Source organism: Dysidea avara, chromosome 4, assembly GCF_963678975.1.
Source record: "Dysidea avara chromosome 4, odDysAvar1.4, whole genome shotgun sequence".
In the NCBI taxonomy this organism is placed as follows: domain Eukaryota; kingdom Metazoa; phylum Porifera; class Demospongiae; order Dictyoceratida; family Dysideidae; genus Dysidea; species Dysidea avara.
The window spans coordinates 31,429,854-31,449,170 of NC_089275.1; the positions used below are offsets into that span (position 1 = coordinate 31,429,854).

The window sequence follows — 19,317 nt, forward strand, 5'->3', positions numbered from 1 at the left end:
CAAAGTGACCAATCAGTTACAATACCTCTTAGAGCGATCCAGAGCTTCAGCACATAACAGAAGGCTTTACACAGATTCATACATGTGGCAACACTGCCAAGAAACAATTATCTTCTCATAAGTTTAGAGAATAATGACAATAATATGGTAATAATGACCATTTAACTAGTTGCGGTTTCTATGACCAACAACCAACCAATACTATTATATGAATACATATGAGGCTTGTGTGGAGTAATGGGTGTGCCAGGGTGGAATGGCTGAATTGTCTTGTATTGTTATTGTGTAGCTAACTGGTGTAGGGCACACGTGAGATGCTCACGTGATCCGGGAGACAATTCAGCCACTACAAATCTTCATTACAAACTCATGTGGTAAACAACCCACCTAAGCTGGCATTAATGATACCAGCATTTAAATACCCACACGAGTAGACACAATGTGGAACCTGGCAACACCCATACAAGCAAGCCATTGCATTTAAAAAGCCGCATACCCATAGATGTGATGGTATATACACAGCCAAAAAACAAGTCAGTCACATTAGAACAAAAAGCTATGGTGGATGCTCAATCTACCAATTAAGTGAGTGCCTTCACATACTGCCATAACTTATAGTACCCTTGATGAAACCTATTTGATGGTACTGCTTGGCCTGCTTAAACCTACAGCTTATATTCGCATGACTAGCATTACAATGATCAATATGATATAATCATAAGGAAGTCATGTTATGGAGCCAGAGACATACATGTATGCTACTGTCATTGCCATTTTTTTTAAATCTGAGGTATGAAACTGATATAATTATTGCTGTAACATTCCTGCATGGACGTCTGCTTGAGGCACACTGCAGCTGCATCAGTTGAGCACGGGATAAGGTTGAGTCTTCCTTTGACATTGCATACACGTGGTAACTCAAAACCACTAAAAGCCATTTGCCATGCATTTCCAACATTGTCCAGGGGCATTTAACTGAACCATTTATCCAATGAGTGCCTTACCAGACTTGGCTTGGGCTCAAGGGAGTGGGAAACCATTTGGCGTGTTTCATCTCAGGTTGAACCTGGGGACTGTGGATAGAACCAGGGATCCAAGGAGGTGTAAATATAATGATATAAACTAGAAAATAATGTATGACGATGTTGTAACAAGTGTCACATTTGTCACAGTAATGTAGAAAAATACTTCATACTAGTGGATATTTACAGAGACGATAACTACTAAACCAGCAAGGTTATGATTATTACACTGGCTAACAATGACTAAAAGAACAACTAACTTGAGGTACAAGACCACTTACAGCACACTATCCTTCACTATAAAAGTAGGGGAAAAAAAATCGGCAAAGGTTTAAAATATTGTTATACTTGTGTCCACAATTAAAAATCCAAATAATAGCATTGTACTATTACATATGTCCGATATCTAAAATTTATCACATCACCTTATTGTTATTACAGGTATATATTATAGCATTAATAGTGCATACAAGAGATTTGAACTGTCAGCATTCTGCTCCAGTACCATTATGTGCCAGGAACTAGGGCAATAATTGTGAAGGTATTTATTGAGAAATTTTTCATGTCTCTTCAGCGAACACTGGCTTGGAAGAATAAAAATCACTTGTAGCATAATTTGATCCAGACATGTTACAGTATCTTTCAGTGGAGCTTAAGATAAAGAATAGTTTAATAAAAATAATTATGATATAGTGACAAGCTGTAATTGCTTTCATTATATAATATATAACAACGAAAATAGGGTCTTTAAGTGCATGACAATGTTGGGATCACATGTGCAAATTTTATAATCCATACTAAAACTTCCAAAGCTTTATCACGTAAATAGAATCATAGTGAAATTGCCTTGTAAAATATCCATTTACTGAAGCTCTTGATGTATTACATGAGTCTGTTGGGATGCCATTATTGTTGAATCCTGTTGCCATCAATCAGTATGATCAAAATCCAATAGCATTGTCTCTGTAAATCATTGTATATATGCCAAGAAGGTGTGAGATAAGTGAATTGATTGCTAGGAAGCACATACGTATGTATAAACTCAAAACAACTATCTACACAATACATTAGAGAGAGTGGACAGCCAAATGATGATCACACTCCTAAAAGGGTGGAACATAAGGCCCCTTTCTCCTTCTAAGGATTGCATGATAGTGATATTATAAAGATAGAACACAGCTGCAAGATAACAACCCAGTATCACCACACATAAGGTGTATAATGTAAATAAAATATATTGCTAACATGATAGTACTAACATGATATTGTTAACATGATGAAGAGTATCCTTATACTTAATGGCTTGTCAGTGATTGAAGATAATGAGCTCTCACATACATGAGCACCACTATTTGTGATATGAGATAAGTACAGGGTGGAGCCAACAAAGTTTCTGTGTAGAGAACAACATTTGCAGAAAAATAAATGATATGATGGATTGTTGCAACTGAGTGACAGTCATCGACTGGACTAGAAACTTTGTTTTCCTTTCCAGTAAACATGCCAGTAGATCTGTTTTTAAGATGAAAGATACTCCTATTACTGTTACTACGACACAGCTAGGGACCCGTCGATTTCGCCAGCAAAATTTTTGGCATAATGGTTGGGTAAAAGCAATGAGCAAAATGCTGGCATAATAGGTGCAATTTTTGTGAAGTGGACATAAAAATTGCACAAAAGATCGAGATACTCTAATAGAACAGTCAGACACGCTAAAATATCGACAATGCATAGCTAATTGTTACAGGAACAACAAGTGACAATCGAGGTACCCTAATAAAACAGTCACACATGTTAAGCAATATTAGCTGGCTTCTTGCTTTACATGTTAGAAGTAATTTTTGATCGAGATACTCTAATAGAACAGTCACTTTAAGGCGAAACTGTAGCTTTGCACTTGTAAATATTCAATTAACAAAGATCAGTGCTGAGCAAAATTTATAATTCTTGAGCAAAATATGGAGCATAACAGGTGAAAAATAAAAGAATTGCTGGAAAGAAAAATAGGTAGAAAAAAAAGCAAAATAGACTGGTCCCTAGACACAGCATCTTACTGGCAAACATGCCAGTCACCCTCTGAGTAAAGCATGCTGGCCAGCGTGCCAGCAGTCACTCATGCAGACTCCCTCTTGTGTAACACATAAAGGCAAGCGTACCAGTCTCTTATAAGTACATAACACATAATGGCAAGCATTCCAGCCCCTCTTGTGAAACACATAATGGCAAGCGTACCAGTCCTTCTTGTTTAACATATAATGGCAAGCGCACCAGTCTCTCTGATGTAACACATAATGGCAAGTGTACTAGTCCTTGTGGAATACATAATTGCAAATGTACCAGCCTCTTATAAGTACATAGCAAATAATGGCAAGCATGCCAGTAACACATAATGGCAAATGTGCCAGTCTCTTAAATAAGTAACACATAATGGCAAGCGTGCCAGTCCTTCTTGTGCAACACATAATGGCAAGCATGCCAGTCCCTCTTGAGAAACATATATGTTCCAGTCCCACTTGAGTCATAACAGCAAATGTCATAATGGCAGGTATGCCAGTCTCTCTTGAATAACAAAATGGCCAGTCCCACTTGAGTAATACATATCGGAAAGTTTGCCAGTTAATGAGCTGTCATAGTTGAAGATGATGAGCTATCATATATACCAAAACCACAATATGTAGGAGCACAACATGATATAACATGGGTTGTGTTATAGATACAGTGGACCCTCAATTATCCAGCCAGCAATTATCCAATTTTTTTCTGTTATCCAGACTGTGGAGGTGACTGTTCTATTGGAGTATTTGGTCTAGTCAGTGGAGACATTTCTATTACTTTTAGTACTATGAATGAGTGGAGCTAGGTTTGAGTTTCAAAGGCTGGGCCTGACACTGCTGAACACACAGTACAGGAATACCATGAGAAGCTGTGTAGGAGATGGCAAAACTGTGCCAAACTATTGGACAACACACAATGGAAAGCATGTCCGTCCACCTTATGTAACATCCAGTAACCAATGCATAACGGCATGTCCTTTGAGTAACATATATGGTGGCAAACAGGCCAGTCCCTTTTCTGTAACACATATTAATGGCAAGCATGCCAGTCCCGCAAGCGTGCCAAGTCCCATTTGAGTAACACCTAACACTTGAATAATAGACAGTACACAATATACCAGTAATTCTGAGAACAGCTAGTGCACTGACCCTCTTAAAAAATGCAATACCTCGTTAGAAAGAAGAGAACAGCCATACAATAGTTGCACCTCCAATGGACAGTGGTACGCAAAGTTCTTTTCTCATTCCTTCTTCCTCAAGCTCTTCAATCAAGTGGAGTTTCAGAAACAGTAATATGAGTAAGCTGCAGTTGGTAGCATGATAAATTGATCCGGCCATCCCTGATTGGTCTTGCATAGCAACTGAAGTCTAGATTGCTGGAAAAGCAGAGTATTAAGCTGTAGCTATGAACATCCCATTCTAGTTGTAATTGAACGTTGGCTTTCCACCACAGAGTGTTCTTGTTTGAATCTTCTCCTACATTAAATGGCAAATATCCGTTGGTTTCCCACTGTAATATCAGGAAAGTATAGTTTCCGTGTTTCTGAGTTATTCCAAAAGGTTGTCACAGTCAATGCGAAGTAGCTAGCCCCATGGCTAGCCCCTCGAGGTGCCGCCCAAATTTCTGCATTGGGCCCACCCGGCCAGTAGGCAAGCGTGCACCCACGCCAAACTCTAACAAATATACACCATATTAACTACCTGTCTAGGCGTCCGTGGGCTTGTGAGTTAGTTGCGTGAATAACAAAACGCAAGGTAGTTACGTGAGTACTGTAACGTACTGAAACAAACGCAAGTTCTGTCCGCGTTTACGCTCTCCCGGCGCTGTTTCTGGAGTAAATTCCTCCACCCAAGTCCAGGAGTCGTGCTGCTGGCAAATAAAAGTAGGAAGGTCCGTAATTCCTGACTGAAAAGCAGCTTCTCAACTCACTACGGCTTGTCTGTTGAACGTCGCTAAGTAACCAGTTGGCGGGCGCCTCAATCTTATTCAAAATTCCCGCCCACACTATGTTGGTGCACGTGACTGCACTGTGTACTGTTGTTCATATTTCCAGATCAACAGTGCTAGCTATATGAATGTAAAACCTTCTAGTTAACACTGTTTAACCTGCGGTTAAACTTGTATTAATGCAGGTGCTTTGACGTAATGCAGGTGGAGGATGGGAAACTACATCCTCATTTGGAGTGGCCTAATATGTTTTTGGTATGGTGCTGCAAATGCAAGTTACGTATTATAGTGAGCAATGGATGTCATATGAATACCAATTACTATAACTCAGAAGATTAATCAGAAACGATGCATAATATTTGATTTGCATACAATATAACAAAGATAGTAGAAAATAAAATATCTATAGCTCATGAGGGACTATAGATATTCTCCCAGACACTAGTCTTGCTGTAATATGTCTATGAACTCTGGAGCACATCCCAATTTCAAGCTATTGCTATTATTTGTATGCTGCAGTTTAAGTGACTCTTCTCCATTTACGTTCAATCATATGAAGAACTTCTCTGCACAAAGAAAAAGCACACAAATAAAAGCATAATGCTTTTCTGAAAAGCATAAAATCAAGTATAATAGGCTGAAAATTGGGGAATGCCTTAAAGTATAATATGCAAATTATGGAGCATAATAGACTCAAGCCTACTTGCCTTTGATCTCCCTACTAAAAGTGTTATATAGGACTGTAACAGATAATTATACAGTGTACCTTTAGTACATTCTGATGTTTAGTAGTGAAAACTCAACTTAATTATCTTTGCTTTTGTTTTGTGAGATCTGTGCAAGTGGTTTGAATTTCATTCTGTAACTCAATGGTTTTTCCTTGTCTACAGTTGCATGTTTGGTTAATGAGTTATCTTGCTATGTGGGTGATTTACATTATAGAAGTACTTTCAAATTGTACACATAAATGTACCCCCCCCTGCCTGGTTTCTTTACTATACAGGTATTGACATATAGTCACTACTAAAAACACATGTATCAAACATCAAGAAACCAAGCAACCTATATATACAACAAGGAAATAAATCTAATTTAAAATCAGGAAAAGTTTAGGGAAAGAATACCAAATTCATACCACAAAGACTAACTCACTGTTGATACATTACGTATAGGCAAAATCCCTAAAAAAGCACCTATACGTAATCAGCAGGAAATATCAATTCTATATTTAGATGTCCTGTGAACCAAAGTGTGGTTAAGTTGCTGGTGTGCAGCCTGTGTCGTAATGGATAACTCTGATCATGAATTATGAAATCTGGAACTGCTGCCAACAGGCAAGGGTGTTTCAATAAGCCTGCATTAGCTATGGGTGTACCCATAGTACAGTATTTCCAATGCTGTATACTGTAAAACTTAGGGATGGGGTGTTTGAGAGCACCAGTACTAACTACATCTGTAAATGCAAAATTACTGTAATATTATTGGGGTAAATAATAATGAAATATCCATCTATATCTGCAAGTAGAAGGAAAATTTGATTAGGGATCATAGCTATAAAAAGTAGTAAAACAAGGGAGGTCACCTACGACTGAAGATATACTATTGTGGACATTTAGCAAGTAAATTCAGTCAAGGATAATGTTTATATATACACAGGTGCAGGGGACCTTCTTTGTTTCACTATCTTTTAAGGCTATGATCCTGAATCGAATTTAAAATTCCTAATTTCACCTTCAGAATCTACATGTACTTGAATACATTTTTGTAACTGGTGACAAAAGAAAGAATTGCACCATACTTAATGTTTTCATTTGAATGCATACCCAAATTATCGATTACTGAAAAAGTGAAGTACATAGTTATTGCTCTTTGTTTTCAGCCGATTACAAATGAAGACCATTACGAGAAACACAATCCAGTCAATACGGAAAATATGGATGATTTTTGTAGAGAAACCATCATGCCCTATAGCTACAGTCAGAAAGAAGAAAGGGGACACAAAGGAAGACAAAGGTAAGATAATAACAACATACCAAAAAATTCAGCCTGTAACCATATAACCATTATTATGCTTGTCTGAAGGCATCGGGTGTTCAGTCAGTCAGTAGCAAATTTTGTTTAAAAATGATTTTCTAAATTATGTAGCCAAGTTTTCTGAAGAATTTTTTGGCTACTCCAAAGACACTTTTGGGCTTGAATCTGCCTAACCAAAACTGCCAAGGAACCATTAAGGTATTGTGAGATTAGCTTCTGGTTAATATTTTTTTGTGAGAAAATGCAGACCACCATGCATGATATGATTAGGGTTGAAATGACTAGCAATTTTACCATCAGTGGATATCCTAAGCACAACTTCTCCACATATCCTACAGATAGTGACATCATCACTTGAAATTGTATATTTTATTGTGAACAAGCTTGTTTCACTAGTGTTTATAGAATAGGCATAACATTCAAATGAAAATACTTTGTAGTACTGCTAAATTGTGGAAGCTACTGTATGTGTCAAGAAAAGTTTATTATACCTTGAAATTATTAGAAATAGAAACTACTGTATCTGAAATTACTATCTACGTAGATATCCGGATAATACAGATTATTATATAGATATAGCAAAGTAAACTGTTAAAATAGAGGTGTTTCTAGAACACCTTCAGGGTACAATTTTTGTGGTGCTTTTCTGTGTGTGTTTAGTTGCACTCCACAAGGGCGTAGCGAACCTCACCTACATGGTGTTTGGTGTAACATTATATTTTACCAATGGTGCAAACATGATCGCAACTCTTATGGTGTCACAATCATCAATGCAAAGTGCTGTAATGGAAATGTAAATGCACAACATAAACTCAACATGCTTACATCAATGACCATGTTCTTTTTGCCACTAAAGGTTACCATTTTGAACTACTCTGATTGCGGATTTAATATAAAAACTTTATCAAGTACACCCAATGAGTGTGCTAAAACACTCTCTAAATTACACAACACACCATTGTTGGTGTGCTAAAACACCCCTAAAGGTATAGTAGATATACAACACTGCCTCCAGGGCGTACCAGAACACACTAGTTTAACAGTATTTATATCTGTTACAGCCCTACAACAGTCTATCTATCTGTCTGTCTGTCTGTCTGCCCGGCCACCTGCCTGTATGTCTATCTATCCATCCATCTATCTGTAACACAGCAACTATCTCATCCCAAGCTGAATCATCAACAAGGCCCTGTCTTTTCATGATCAGTGCATGTAGTTATAAGTTCTCATCAATAATACCCCTGCACTGAAATATATAGAGGTCCATGCTAAGCAAAACTATAGAAGATTAGTACAAATTTAATTCCTACAGTACCTTAGGATTAAACTTGTATTTCAGGTGATCATCTCCTTTGTTAAATTTCCTTATCTTATTTACATTTGTTTGTTAACCATTTGAAACCTAATTCTCAATGGTGGACATCAAAGGAAAGAATTTTACCAAATTATGATGCTATAATCGGATGATAAAGGGTGCAGGCGGGCTAAGGCGACTCCAAATAAATTCTCTGTTTCCCGTCCTGGATTCAAGCATATTTGCATGCGGGCGGGCGGTCCATTTCCATTATTTCATTATAAGATTGGCAGCTTTTCAAACCAATTGCATTATTTTCCTGGCATGTTTAAGCTTGTTCCTTCCCTTTTAAGCTGCAAAAATAACACAAACGTGAAGTTTGTGCCGACTTGATAGCACTGCTGACACGTGAGCTGACCCTGTTTCGAGATGGCTTTTACTGAGCCTGTCGGTATACAAGAATAACCGGAAAATAATGGAAGAATACGGAATAATGGAATATTTATAGCTGACAGTAACTAGATGCGGGCGGTCGACGGGAAACAGAGAATTTATTTGGAGTGGCCTAAGCCTCAGTAAGGTTGGAGGGAGCGAAGCGCCGACTGTCCCGGCGAATCGGGCCTGCAACGATATATTTGGACCCCCCAAAAAAGTGGACCCCAGTCCACTTTTTCTTGAAATATTTAGACCCCTCTGAAATATTTTATCCCCCCTACAAAATTTATTATTAACGCCATATGCATGCATTCAAAGGAAGTCCAAATATTTCAGCTTAAATAATCGATCCCCCCGCCGTCTATATTATCCTTGCCCTTACCTGTTGCATTCAGCTGACCACCCAAGTTTCTTTTGTTGTGACAAGTATAAATATACTATTTTCCCTTACACGCCACACGGGCTGCCTCTGCTTTGATGGTGCAAGTTACCATCAGACCTTTGGTGTCACTTTTCACCATAAAGCATTAAATAAATAAATAAATAATAAATAGTCATAGTTCAGTAAGTAGCTAGTCGGAAGCTAGCGCATTGATACAATTCTCTGCTATAACACACACAAACACGCACGCTCTAAAATCTACCGGTTTCTTATTATTTGGCTGAGTGTGGCCCCGACTAGACATTGGGTGACCTGCAGTTCGAATCCTGGGGCTGGAGGGATTTTTTTTTCCTTACTTTGGCCCCTTTTCTGTTACACCTTTCCAGCTATAAGTCATTAAGTCTAAGTCCTTGAAGTTAGGTCAGGTAATCCTAAGGCTGCAGCACATGTTGCTGTAGACCTTCAGTGCTGGTCACTGTAAAGTGTTAATAATAAATACTTTAGGTTTAAGGAAGAAAATCCATCCCTCCTGGAGGAAGGCTGAGTGTGGCCCCGACTAGACATTGGGTGACCTGCAGTTCGAATCCTGGGGCTGGAGGGATTTTTTTTTTCCTTACTTTGGCCCCTTTTCTGTTACACCTTTCCAGCTATAAGTCATTAAGTCTAAGTCCTTGAAGTTAGGTTAGGTAATCCTAAGGCTGCAGCACATGTTGCTGTAGACCTTCAGTGCTGGTCACTGTAAAGTGTTAATAATAATAAAAAAAATAATAACACTTCGCCAGTTTTCAACATCAATCCATGCAATATTAACATGATGCAAAGTGCTTATTATCCCTACCTTAAAATAATTACTACAGCACATGTTTTAAATATATGGTTGTCCCCTGTCTCTTTAAGCCAGCAGAGAACTGAGATACACTTACCATCACATGCTGTGTATCCTAGCTACAAAGCTCATGCATTGAAATTTTTGCTAATTTTTTTCTTTGTTGAAGTACTGATATGCAGACCTACGGAACTTCCAAGCTAGTTAGTTATTGAAGCATCTTAAGCAACAATTCCAAAATCCATACTAACAACATGCTATTGCCCAGATATTGTTCAATTCACTATGAAAATGTGATCATATATAATCAGCCCTTTCCATGCAGGAAACAATCGAAAGTTGAGTACCTGTAATTGCTGCAGAGATTTTAGAGTAGAAACTAAGTTACTAAGAGACAATTGAAATTATTATTATTATTTTTTTTATTATTAGCACTTTACAGTGACCAGCACTGAAGGTCTGACAGCAACATGTGCTGCAGCCTTAGGATTACCTAACCTACAAGGACTTAGACCTATAGTGACTTGATTTTACTGACTGAATAAGGTGTAACAGAAAAGGGGCCAAAGTAAGGAAAAAAATCCCTCCAACAATTAACCCCAGGATTCGAACTGCAGGTCACCCAATGTCTAGTCGGGGCCACACTCAGTCTTCCTCCAGGAGGGATGGATTTTCTTCCTTAAACCTAAAGTATTTATTATTAGCACTTTACAGTGCTTGGTCACTACCAGCCAGTCTCCGCTGAATTACCAGCATCTTATATGTTGTTTGTCAAGAAGATGTTGAATGCTACTGTCTGTAATAGTATTCCAACTTCTGAAATTAAGAATTGTCTTAGCTCAATCATTGGTGGACTCAGCCAACCATACTTATCATAATAACTGAAGATTGTTAATAACTTCTCTCATCCTACTGATCTTATTCATGTTAACTCATCCACCAGAGGTCATAATCAAAGATTCCATCACATCTATATTCATACAACCCAACACAGCAATTCCAGATCAATCAGGCTATGGAACTCGCTACCTCAAGAACTCTTATCCAACAGCCATCATTATCTATTTTTAAACAGCAGTTGAAAACATTAACTTTCTCAGCAAATTAACATCATGGTACTGTAGCTTAGGGTAGCTTACTGTAAGTGTAATGTACATAATGTAATGTAATTTCATGTATGTGCATTATCCTCAAACCTATAGGCTGCACATTATTTAATAAAAAAAAAAAGATTATACTATTAAAAAGATTTAGCTATCTACCATTTATTTATTTTTTTCTGTTTGTACACATTCAATATCATTGTTTATCAATGGTGGTTTCATATCTTATATGTGCTGTGGGGAGCAAATAATTAGACACTTAGTTAGACACTTAATGCCGTGTTACACTTGTCACTTTTCCGTATGAATTATATATAGACTGGGGTGGTTAATAGCTGAATGCAACAGGTAAGGGCAAGGATAATATAGATAGGGGATCGATTATTTCAGTTGAAATATCTGGACCCCTTTGAATACGTGCAGATGGTGTAAATAATAAATTTTGTAGGCAAAATATCTCAGAGGGGGTCCATATATTCCACACATTTTATTCCGAGGGTCAAAATAATTATTTCGATATATTTGGACCGGAAAATAGGGGGTCCAAACTTTTCGTCACAGGCCCACCCACTAATTTTTGGCCTGTATTAACAACACCATAATATAACAACTTAAGGCTAAAGAGCACTAGATTTGTTATTTAAGAGATGAATGGTATAATATTATATCATCAAGAGTAGCTAATGTTTGCATGAATGCTTTGTTCACATTATACTGTAGTAAAGTTAGCTATAGGCCTTTGTGTGTGTAGTCTCGTGTGGCCAAACAGCCTTTTCCTTTTTTGGGTGGTAGCTATTTATCGATTAGAAATTAACAGCGAGGGGGGTGGGGTCTATTCTACGGAACTGAACGGAACGGAATGATGGACTAAACTGCGGAACGGAATGCTTTCTCAGATTGAAGCTTGCAGCTTACCATTGCTGTACAAGTTATCAGTGGCACTTCCAGCAGGTAATCAAACGTACCCCAAGAAAGATAAAACGAATTTAAGGATCGATTGTGGGTTCTTGTTGGTTGTCATTAGTAACGAAGTACTAATTGTGGGAATAGCTGACTCAGTGTGTTCATCTTCGGATATATCAAGTAGGGAACTTAATGCATGACTTGTTTTTACTAGTATGTGAGTTATTTTTACTTACTTTGACTTTAGAATGCACAGTCTGAGGCCCAGCCTTTCTAATCGGCATAAATCAGTATGTGTATAGCTACACCACAAAGGAAACAAGTATGGTGACAAGCTGAATCAACTCAGTCTAAGCAGAATCTAAAGGAATTTTGTGCAGTGTGTGAGGAGCAAACATTCAGATACCTCAAGGAGGCTATATTGTGTGAATATCAATGATTCATTAACAGAGTAGTGGACTATTGTCAGATATCTCAGTCTGAGTACTGAGTTGAATTCTGGATGGGGTCTATTTTACAGAATGGAATGCTTTCTGAATCAACTTGCAGCTTGGCTAGCTGCTATCATTGCTGAAATTGTATTTTATCAGTGGAACCTCCAAGAAAATGGAATAGGATAATTATAAAACATTAATTAAGTGATTGTTCTACTACCAAATTAAGCATGTCTCTTTAATTCATTTATTGCATGACCAAGGCAAGTTTTGTTACTACAATACAGTAGCCAATTGGATGTCAGTTGTTTCTGCTTATCTTGACAAGATAAATAGTTTAGAAGACCACTCAATTTCTTCAGTTTCAGAGGATTATATCCAGAGAAATTAACTAGAAAGTTACTGGTGACATGAAAAGGCTAGGCGATCATGACTTTATTCAGTCTAATAAACAGAATATATGGTTGATTGAGTGAGGTATCACTTTCAGAATGTTCAGACGACCAGTGATGAGGTGCATGGATTCATCGAATTTTTGTTGCGGTTGGAGACATTAAATATCCAAAAGCAAACTGACTATATAATATTAATTCACTTTCTTTATATTTTCTCAATTTTGAGTCTGTATACAAATAATTGAATTTTCCTAGTCAATAGAAATCCTAGAATAAGATGGGAGAGAAACTTATCTTTGTTTACCCATACAGTACAACCAAGAGTTCGTAATACTGATTTGTATGGGGGAGAGTGTCTAACTCTCAGTATGGCCTGTACAAACACCCTGCGTAAAGTTCACCTTTCATCAAATCAACACCTTTACTGGGGATAGAAAACTGTTGATTAGTGTTGCTGAAGAAGGTAAAGCCTTTGTTCTGAAATAAGGCTGAGGTGTTACTTTAAGCAGGGTGTTTGGTGAATGCATTCAAGTTAGACACTCTCCACCTTATTATGAACTCTTGGTACAACTTCAAAGGAAAATGAAGAAAACATACAGATGAATCAATAAAATCACTACAGTAAGGTGAATTACAGACTAGTGAGATCTTGGTTAATTAATGACAGTGGTTGGAGATTAAGTGTGGTAGCTTCTTGTTCTTGAATATGTCGCAAAGTGGAAGTACAAATCAAAATGGGATATCAATTTCATTATGAAAAATTTGTATACATAAATAATCTAGCATTACTATTTCATTTGTCCTCCACTTAAACATGCTACAACAGTACTAGTGTCAGTACATTGGCAGTGAGTCTACCTTGAAATCTCAACTCTAGAGTAGATCCAACACAGGACAGCCCACACTGTAACAAATACATGTGATCCCATTGTAATTTCATGGACCACCTGGACTGGGAATCACTTGAAAATAGATGAAAAAATTTAACCTGTTTTGTTTGAAGTGAAGCATGTGAAATGTTACTTAAGAAATCCTAGGATTCTTAGGTGGTATGTAATTAATGTGAGTGTTCCATTTCAGGTCTGACTAGACACATTGAAATTACACACACATCCTGGTCCAAATCACATTTGCCTGGTGGCTACGGGCATGGTTTCACATGCGGCTTATAATAGAGATTTGGCTGATCTTGGAGTTTTGGCATTTAGCCTGATTCAAGGCTAGCAGTCAGACATATCCTTGAATTGTGCAACAGATAAAATCAGCTCACTATTAAACACGGCATTAGTCCACTGCACCAGCTGTTAATATATAAATAACTCCATGCATACACTTCAGTGATGTTTGCAGAATATACCCTCCTTGCAGTCTGCCAAAATATTTGCTCCTCACACACTGCACAAAATTCTTCAAGTTTTAATTCAGCTGGCTCTTTCCTGTTACCAGTATCTTCCTGCTTGCTTTATTTATACACTGACTTATGACTTGAAAGACCGGCCCAGACTGTTTTCTAAAGTCTAAATAAGAAAAACAGCTCACATAAAGTTCCCTTCCGTAGATGAACCATGGATGAACATCACTGATACAGCTCATCCCACAATTAATACTTCGTTGTATTGTAATTGTAATTGTAATTGTAATATTTAAACAGGGATTCCACTCAGTGAAAAACACTGATTTTCAGTGGAGCCCTGCGAAACAAGCATACATACATACATACACAAATACATATATACATACATACATACATAAACATACAACACAAAAGGGTATACAAAGAACAGTACACAAAACTACACAGATACAATCAACTAAATTTATCATGATATAACCGTACAAATTTAGATAAGTTGGTTGCTTCAGTAACAGTTGATGGTAAACTGTTCCATATCATAGCTCCCCTGTAATAAAAACTTCTTTTCCCATAATTGTTGTTTACTCTAGGAACAAAGAGTCTATTAATGTTTCGACCAATATGACCTGTGATATCTCTGGAATAGTGAAATATATTGTGGAGATACGAAGGTAGCTTCTGGTGAATAGATTTAAAGATCTGTATAGCTGTATGAAACTTACGACGTTCCACCAAAGTAAAGGAAAACTTGCTCTGGTACAATGCTGGCAATTTTTTCATAAACTTAGAGTGAGTTCTTTCAATCAGTGCAGTAAACTTAGCGGTGGTGGGGCACCACACAACATCACAGTAATCAAACAATGGTAGGACAAAAGCTGAATAAAGCAAACATAGCACTGCAGGTGTCAAAGTTCCATACCGAAAGATTGATGAGAGTCTTGATCTAGCTCCAGAGGCTATATTAGTGATATGTAAGGACCACGATAATGTGGGATCAATTATAACACCCAAATATCGAACAGAGTCAACTTGGCTTAAAGCCATACCCCCAATTGAGACATTAAAACTTTTGCCCGAAATTCTTTGCCGACTTCCAATGAGCATGGCAGTTGACTTCACAACATTAAGACATAAATGAGAACTACTGATCCACTGAGCTACCTTGTCCAAATCAGATTGAACTTGTGCTTCCACAACACCCAAGTCTGAATGGCTATAATGTAACTCAGCATCATCAGCGTACAGGTCCATAGTAGAGTAATCAACGACAGATGGCAAATCATTGATGTATAAAGCAAAAAGCAATGGACCTAAAACAGATCCTTGGGGCACACCAATTGTAACAGTGCCCCAGTCTGATGTGTTACCATTAAACACCAGACGTTGTTGTCGATTTAACAGATAGTCACATAACAGGGCATAAGACGCTCCGTGAAAACCATAACACTGCAACTTAGAGCACAGAATCGCATGATCAACAGTATCAAAGGCCTTAGCCAGATCCAAAAACACAGCTCCAGTGTATTCACCTCTATCAATAGCCCTAATCCATTTATCTGTTACATACAGCAGCACATCATGAGTGGAATAACCAGAACGAAGTTACTAATGACAACCAACAAAAACCCACAATCGATCCGTTAATTCTTTTTATCTTATGTTTAATCACCCACTGGAGGTGCCATTGCTAACTTATAAGGGAAGTTTCAGCAATGGTAAGTTGCAAGCTTCAATTTGAGAAAGCGTTCTGTTCCGTGGTTTAGTCCATCATTCCGTTCCGTAGAATAGACCCCACCAGCGAGGGGGCACTTTTATTTTCGGCAGGTTATATAGAGCCGGTATGCCGGTTACACTATTTTGCCGGCAGTGGAGGGTATAATACTTAGAATGTTACGTGCATTAAAAAAAAAACTTGTACAAAAAACCTAAGAAAGCGAAAAAAAAAAGTTGTCTAAGCGAGGGTTCGAACCCGGGCATCCGTACTCATAAGCAATGTTTGTAACGATTATACCACCGGTGCTGCAGCTAGTCATATTATTTAGTTTCTACGTTATAAACATCCGACTGAAGTGACTTCTATATATAACAAGAGTGAAGAAGAAACCAAAGCTGAACCCTAGCCTACCCCTAACGCTAAGCCTAAGGAACTACTTTTCGCATCCCCTAAAGTTGAATGCTCGGGGCAACCTACTAGACGCGTGCCCTAAAGTTGAATGCTCGGGGCAACCTACTAGTGCCGGCACAATAGCCGTTAGTGTTTGCAAACCGGTACCGGCTAAATATACACTTCGTTTATTTTCTAATCTAATCGATAAACACTACCCCAAAGGAAAAGGCATGCAGTCTGCAGTCTGGCAACACGAAACTTTAACGACTCTGTGCGTGTGTGCGCGCGTGTGTCTTGAGTGTTTGATGTCATCAAATATATGCTGGCTACACCATTGGAATCAAGCAAAATGGTGTCTCCAGAGTGACTGAAATGCTTTTGGTCAGTTTCTATGGATATAATAGTTTATTTAATGGAATTCCCCACTGAATAACTAACTGATGGCTTTAGACTATCATAATTCAATAATGGCTAATATTGCGGACTTGATTTCTTCACTCTTTGATGTTGTTTAGGACTTTGGATCAAAGGCATGCCTTTTCACTAATTGCAGCAACTACAGTGTATACACCGCTGGATTTACATTTGTCCTCCTTTGTACTCCATTCTTTTTGCTTTGTTGCAACATAATGGTGTTGATGTGTGGGAGTGCATCAGTGGTTACATGCATTAATTGTCAACCATGTGCATGTAGCTAAAATTAATGTAAAAGCCTTGCAATCATGGTCCATTATGTTTGCATCATGCCATCAATAGTCAAAGTAGGTGGATTTATTTCAGGCAAGCTTTATGTAATATTGACTTCTGTATGTAGGACAGGACAAAGCTATAGACATTATAGCTAAGTGACACTGCTACTGTGTTTAGTAACAAATAGTACAGGGGTCAAACTCGCCAAAAACTTACCTTCATACAACTAGCGTAATTTGGTACATCGCAAACCTTTACCTAGATGATGATATAATAAAGCAGATTGCCTAGCTTTTGCATGCAGAAGGTTATATGCATGCAAGTTAAAAATGCGCATGCAACTTTTGCACTTCATAACTATATATAGCTAGCTATATAAATCAGCTGTGTATAATGACCGTCGTATTAAACATAGCTACAAGCAACCAACTCCAGTCACAAGCTACTGTGCCATACTTAACAGTTGTGTTCACAGAATTGAATCAACTAGCTAGAAAGTTGCAGACTCATAACTTCATTGATTAGCTACCAGCAGTGAGGCTACCGGCGGACCGCTCTAATGATTGGATATATCGCCGTTTTTGTGCTCTGTTTTGTGCAGGTGTACATGGCCAATTATTAACGAACATTCCACCACCGAGTACTTCATATGTACAGATCTACGCTCTTCCGGTCGGACAAGGTGACTGCACGATTATCCAATGTCCAAGCAGCGGGGATATTATTGTTTTTGACTGCGGATCTAGTGGTGCGAATGGGATTTTACCAAGCGACGTACAAGCATTCCTCGGTAGTAGCATCGACAAAGTACGATACATACTGGTAACTCATGCAAACCAAGACCATTTCAACTACCTGTACCAGATCACCTGGAACACTTCTAGTGTGATGGCTGTTATTATCGGTGGAATGGCGTCAGACTACAATAATAATGTTAATATGAGAAATTGGCTGAGCAACTGGAATACAATAAATAAGCTCTACATGGTCAATAACGGAGTATCATGCATTGGCAGCACAAATTGTCTTATTACTAACGCCAAGATGCCATCTAGCACAATTGCAACTAACTTCTGCAGCAATCCAAGTATCCCATTTAGCATCCTCGCTACTAATGTTGGCAGTTCCGCAAACCAGAAAAGCATTGTAATGAAAATCGTACAAGGAGGATGGAGTATGCTTCTTTCAGGTGACATGGAAGGAGCTGCTTCTGTAACAATTGCTATGAACTTAGGTACTACACTGCAGTCAACGGTGTACAAAATATCACACCATGGAGCAAGTGCAATGGCAAACAAGGTTGAGTGGCTTAATCCTATTAAACCTACATTTGCTTTTGCAAGTAATGGTTATGCTTTTCGTAATTGTCGTCACCCTAGATGCATCACAATTGACAGGTTGCTATCATTAAACACTATCACTACAACAACACCCCATAATTTATACTGCGGAGGTACATCGGCAATGACTGACATGAACAATTCTACCTTTCAGTACAACATATTGGAGACCTCACCTACATCAACTTTAATTTGTTTCCTTACTTACACATCTTCTGGTGCCTTACCAGGATCACACTGTGGTACCTCTACACTTACAGCAGACACAAATGATGGTGTATTTGACGATGAATGCCTCTCAACATCTCAGACTGGAGGTACCACTCTGTCCATGACTGCACATCCCACCTTACTTGTTATAATGATGATGTTCAGCTTTATCATAATAATATTATAAGCATACACAATAAGATACTTTGATATTGTGGATAGCTTTCTATGTACTTCCTGTAGACTGTATATTAATAGCTGATCAATTATGTTAGCATGCACTATGTAAGACTTCCTTTATTTGTTATTGCTTTATAACACCAGATGCAAGATTACAGAATTAAAATAGTTATGTACAAAAATAGTGTGATAGTGTTGAGGGTCAGATGGCAACGTGTGCCAACTCCCCTTATAATACTGGTTAATAACTACTGTACATGTAGACAACATACAAAGACACTTACTTAGCCACGCACGCACGCACGCACGCACGCACGCACGCACGCACGCACGCACGCACGCACGCACGCACGCACGCACGCACGCACGCACACACGCACGCACGCAACAGTAATTGGAAACAGTGGAAATGGAAACTGGAAACGGAAACGGTCATGTAAATGTACCCTAGAGTAAAATTGTTGTTTAGTGCCACCTCTTAAAGACTACCTTTTTACAAAGACCACCTTCATACAAAGACCACCCTGTAGTTGGATCTCAAAGATGGCTAAGACATACTGACCTTATAAGACTACTTCATGGTCACCTTTTATAGTGACTACCCTC

At 38.2% G+C, this 19,317-nt stretch overlaps 1 protein-coding gene and 1 long non-coding RNA gene across 2 annotated transcripts; one reads left to right on the forward strand and one right to left on the reverse strand.

Moving 5' to 3' along the window:
• Positions 1–1,704: 1,704 nt before the first annotated feature.
• On the reverse strand, positions 1,705–5,352 carry LOC136254679 (uncharacterized). Its single transcript, XR_010700670.1, has 2 exons — positions 4,246–5,352; positions 1,705–3,669 (listed from the first exon to the last, which is right to left on the reverse strand). It is a non-coding gene; the product is annotated as an uncharacterized lncRNA (long non-coding RNA).
• Positions 5,353–17,013: 11,661 nt separating this feature from the next.
• LOC136253758 (uncharacterized) lies at positions 17,014–18,893 on the forward strand. Its single transcript, XM_066046418.1, has 2 exons — positions 17,014–17,052; positions 17,507–18,893. Exons 1-2 carry the CDS (start codon positions 17,014–17,016, stop codon positions 18,716–18,718), a joined length of 1,251 nt encoding a protein of 416 aa, XP_065902490.1. The 3' UTR covers positions 18,719–18,893.
• The last annotated feature ends 424 nt before the right edge of the window (positions 18,894–19,317 follow it).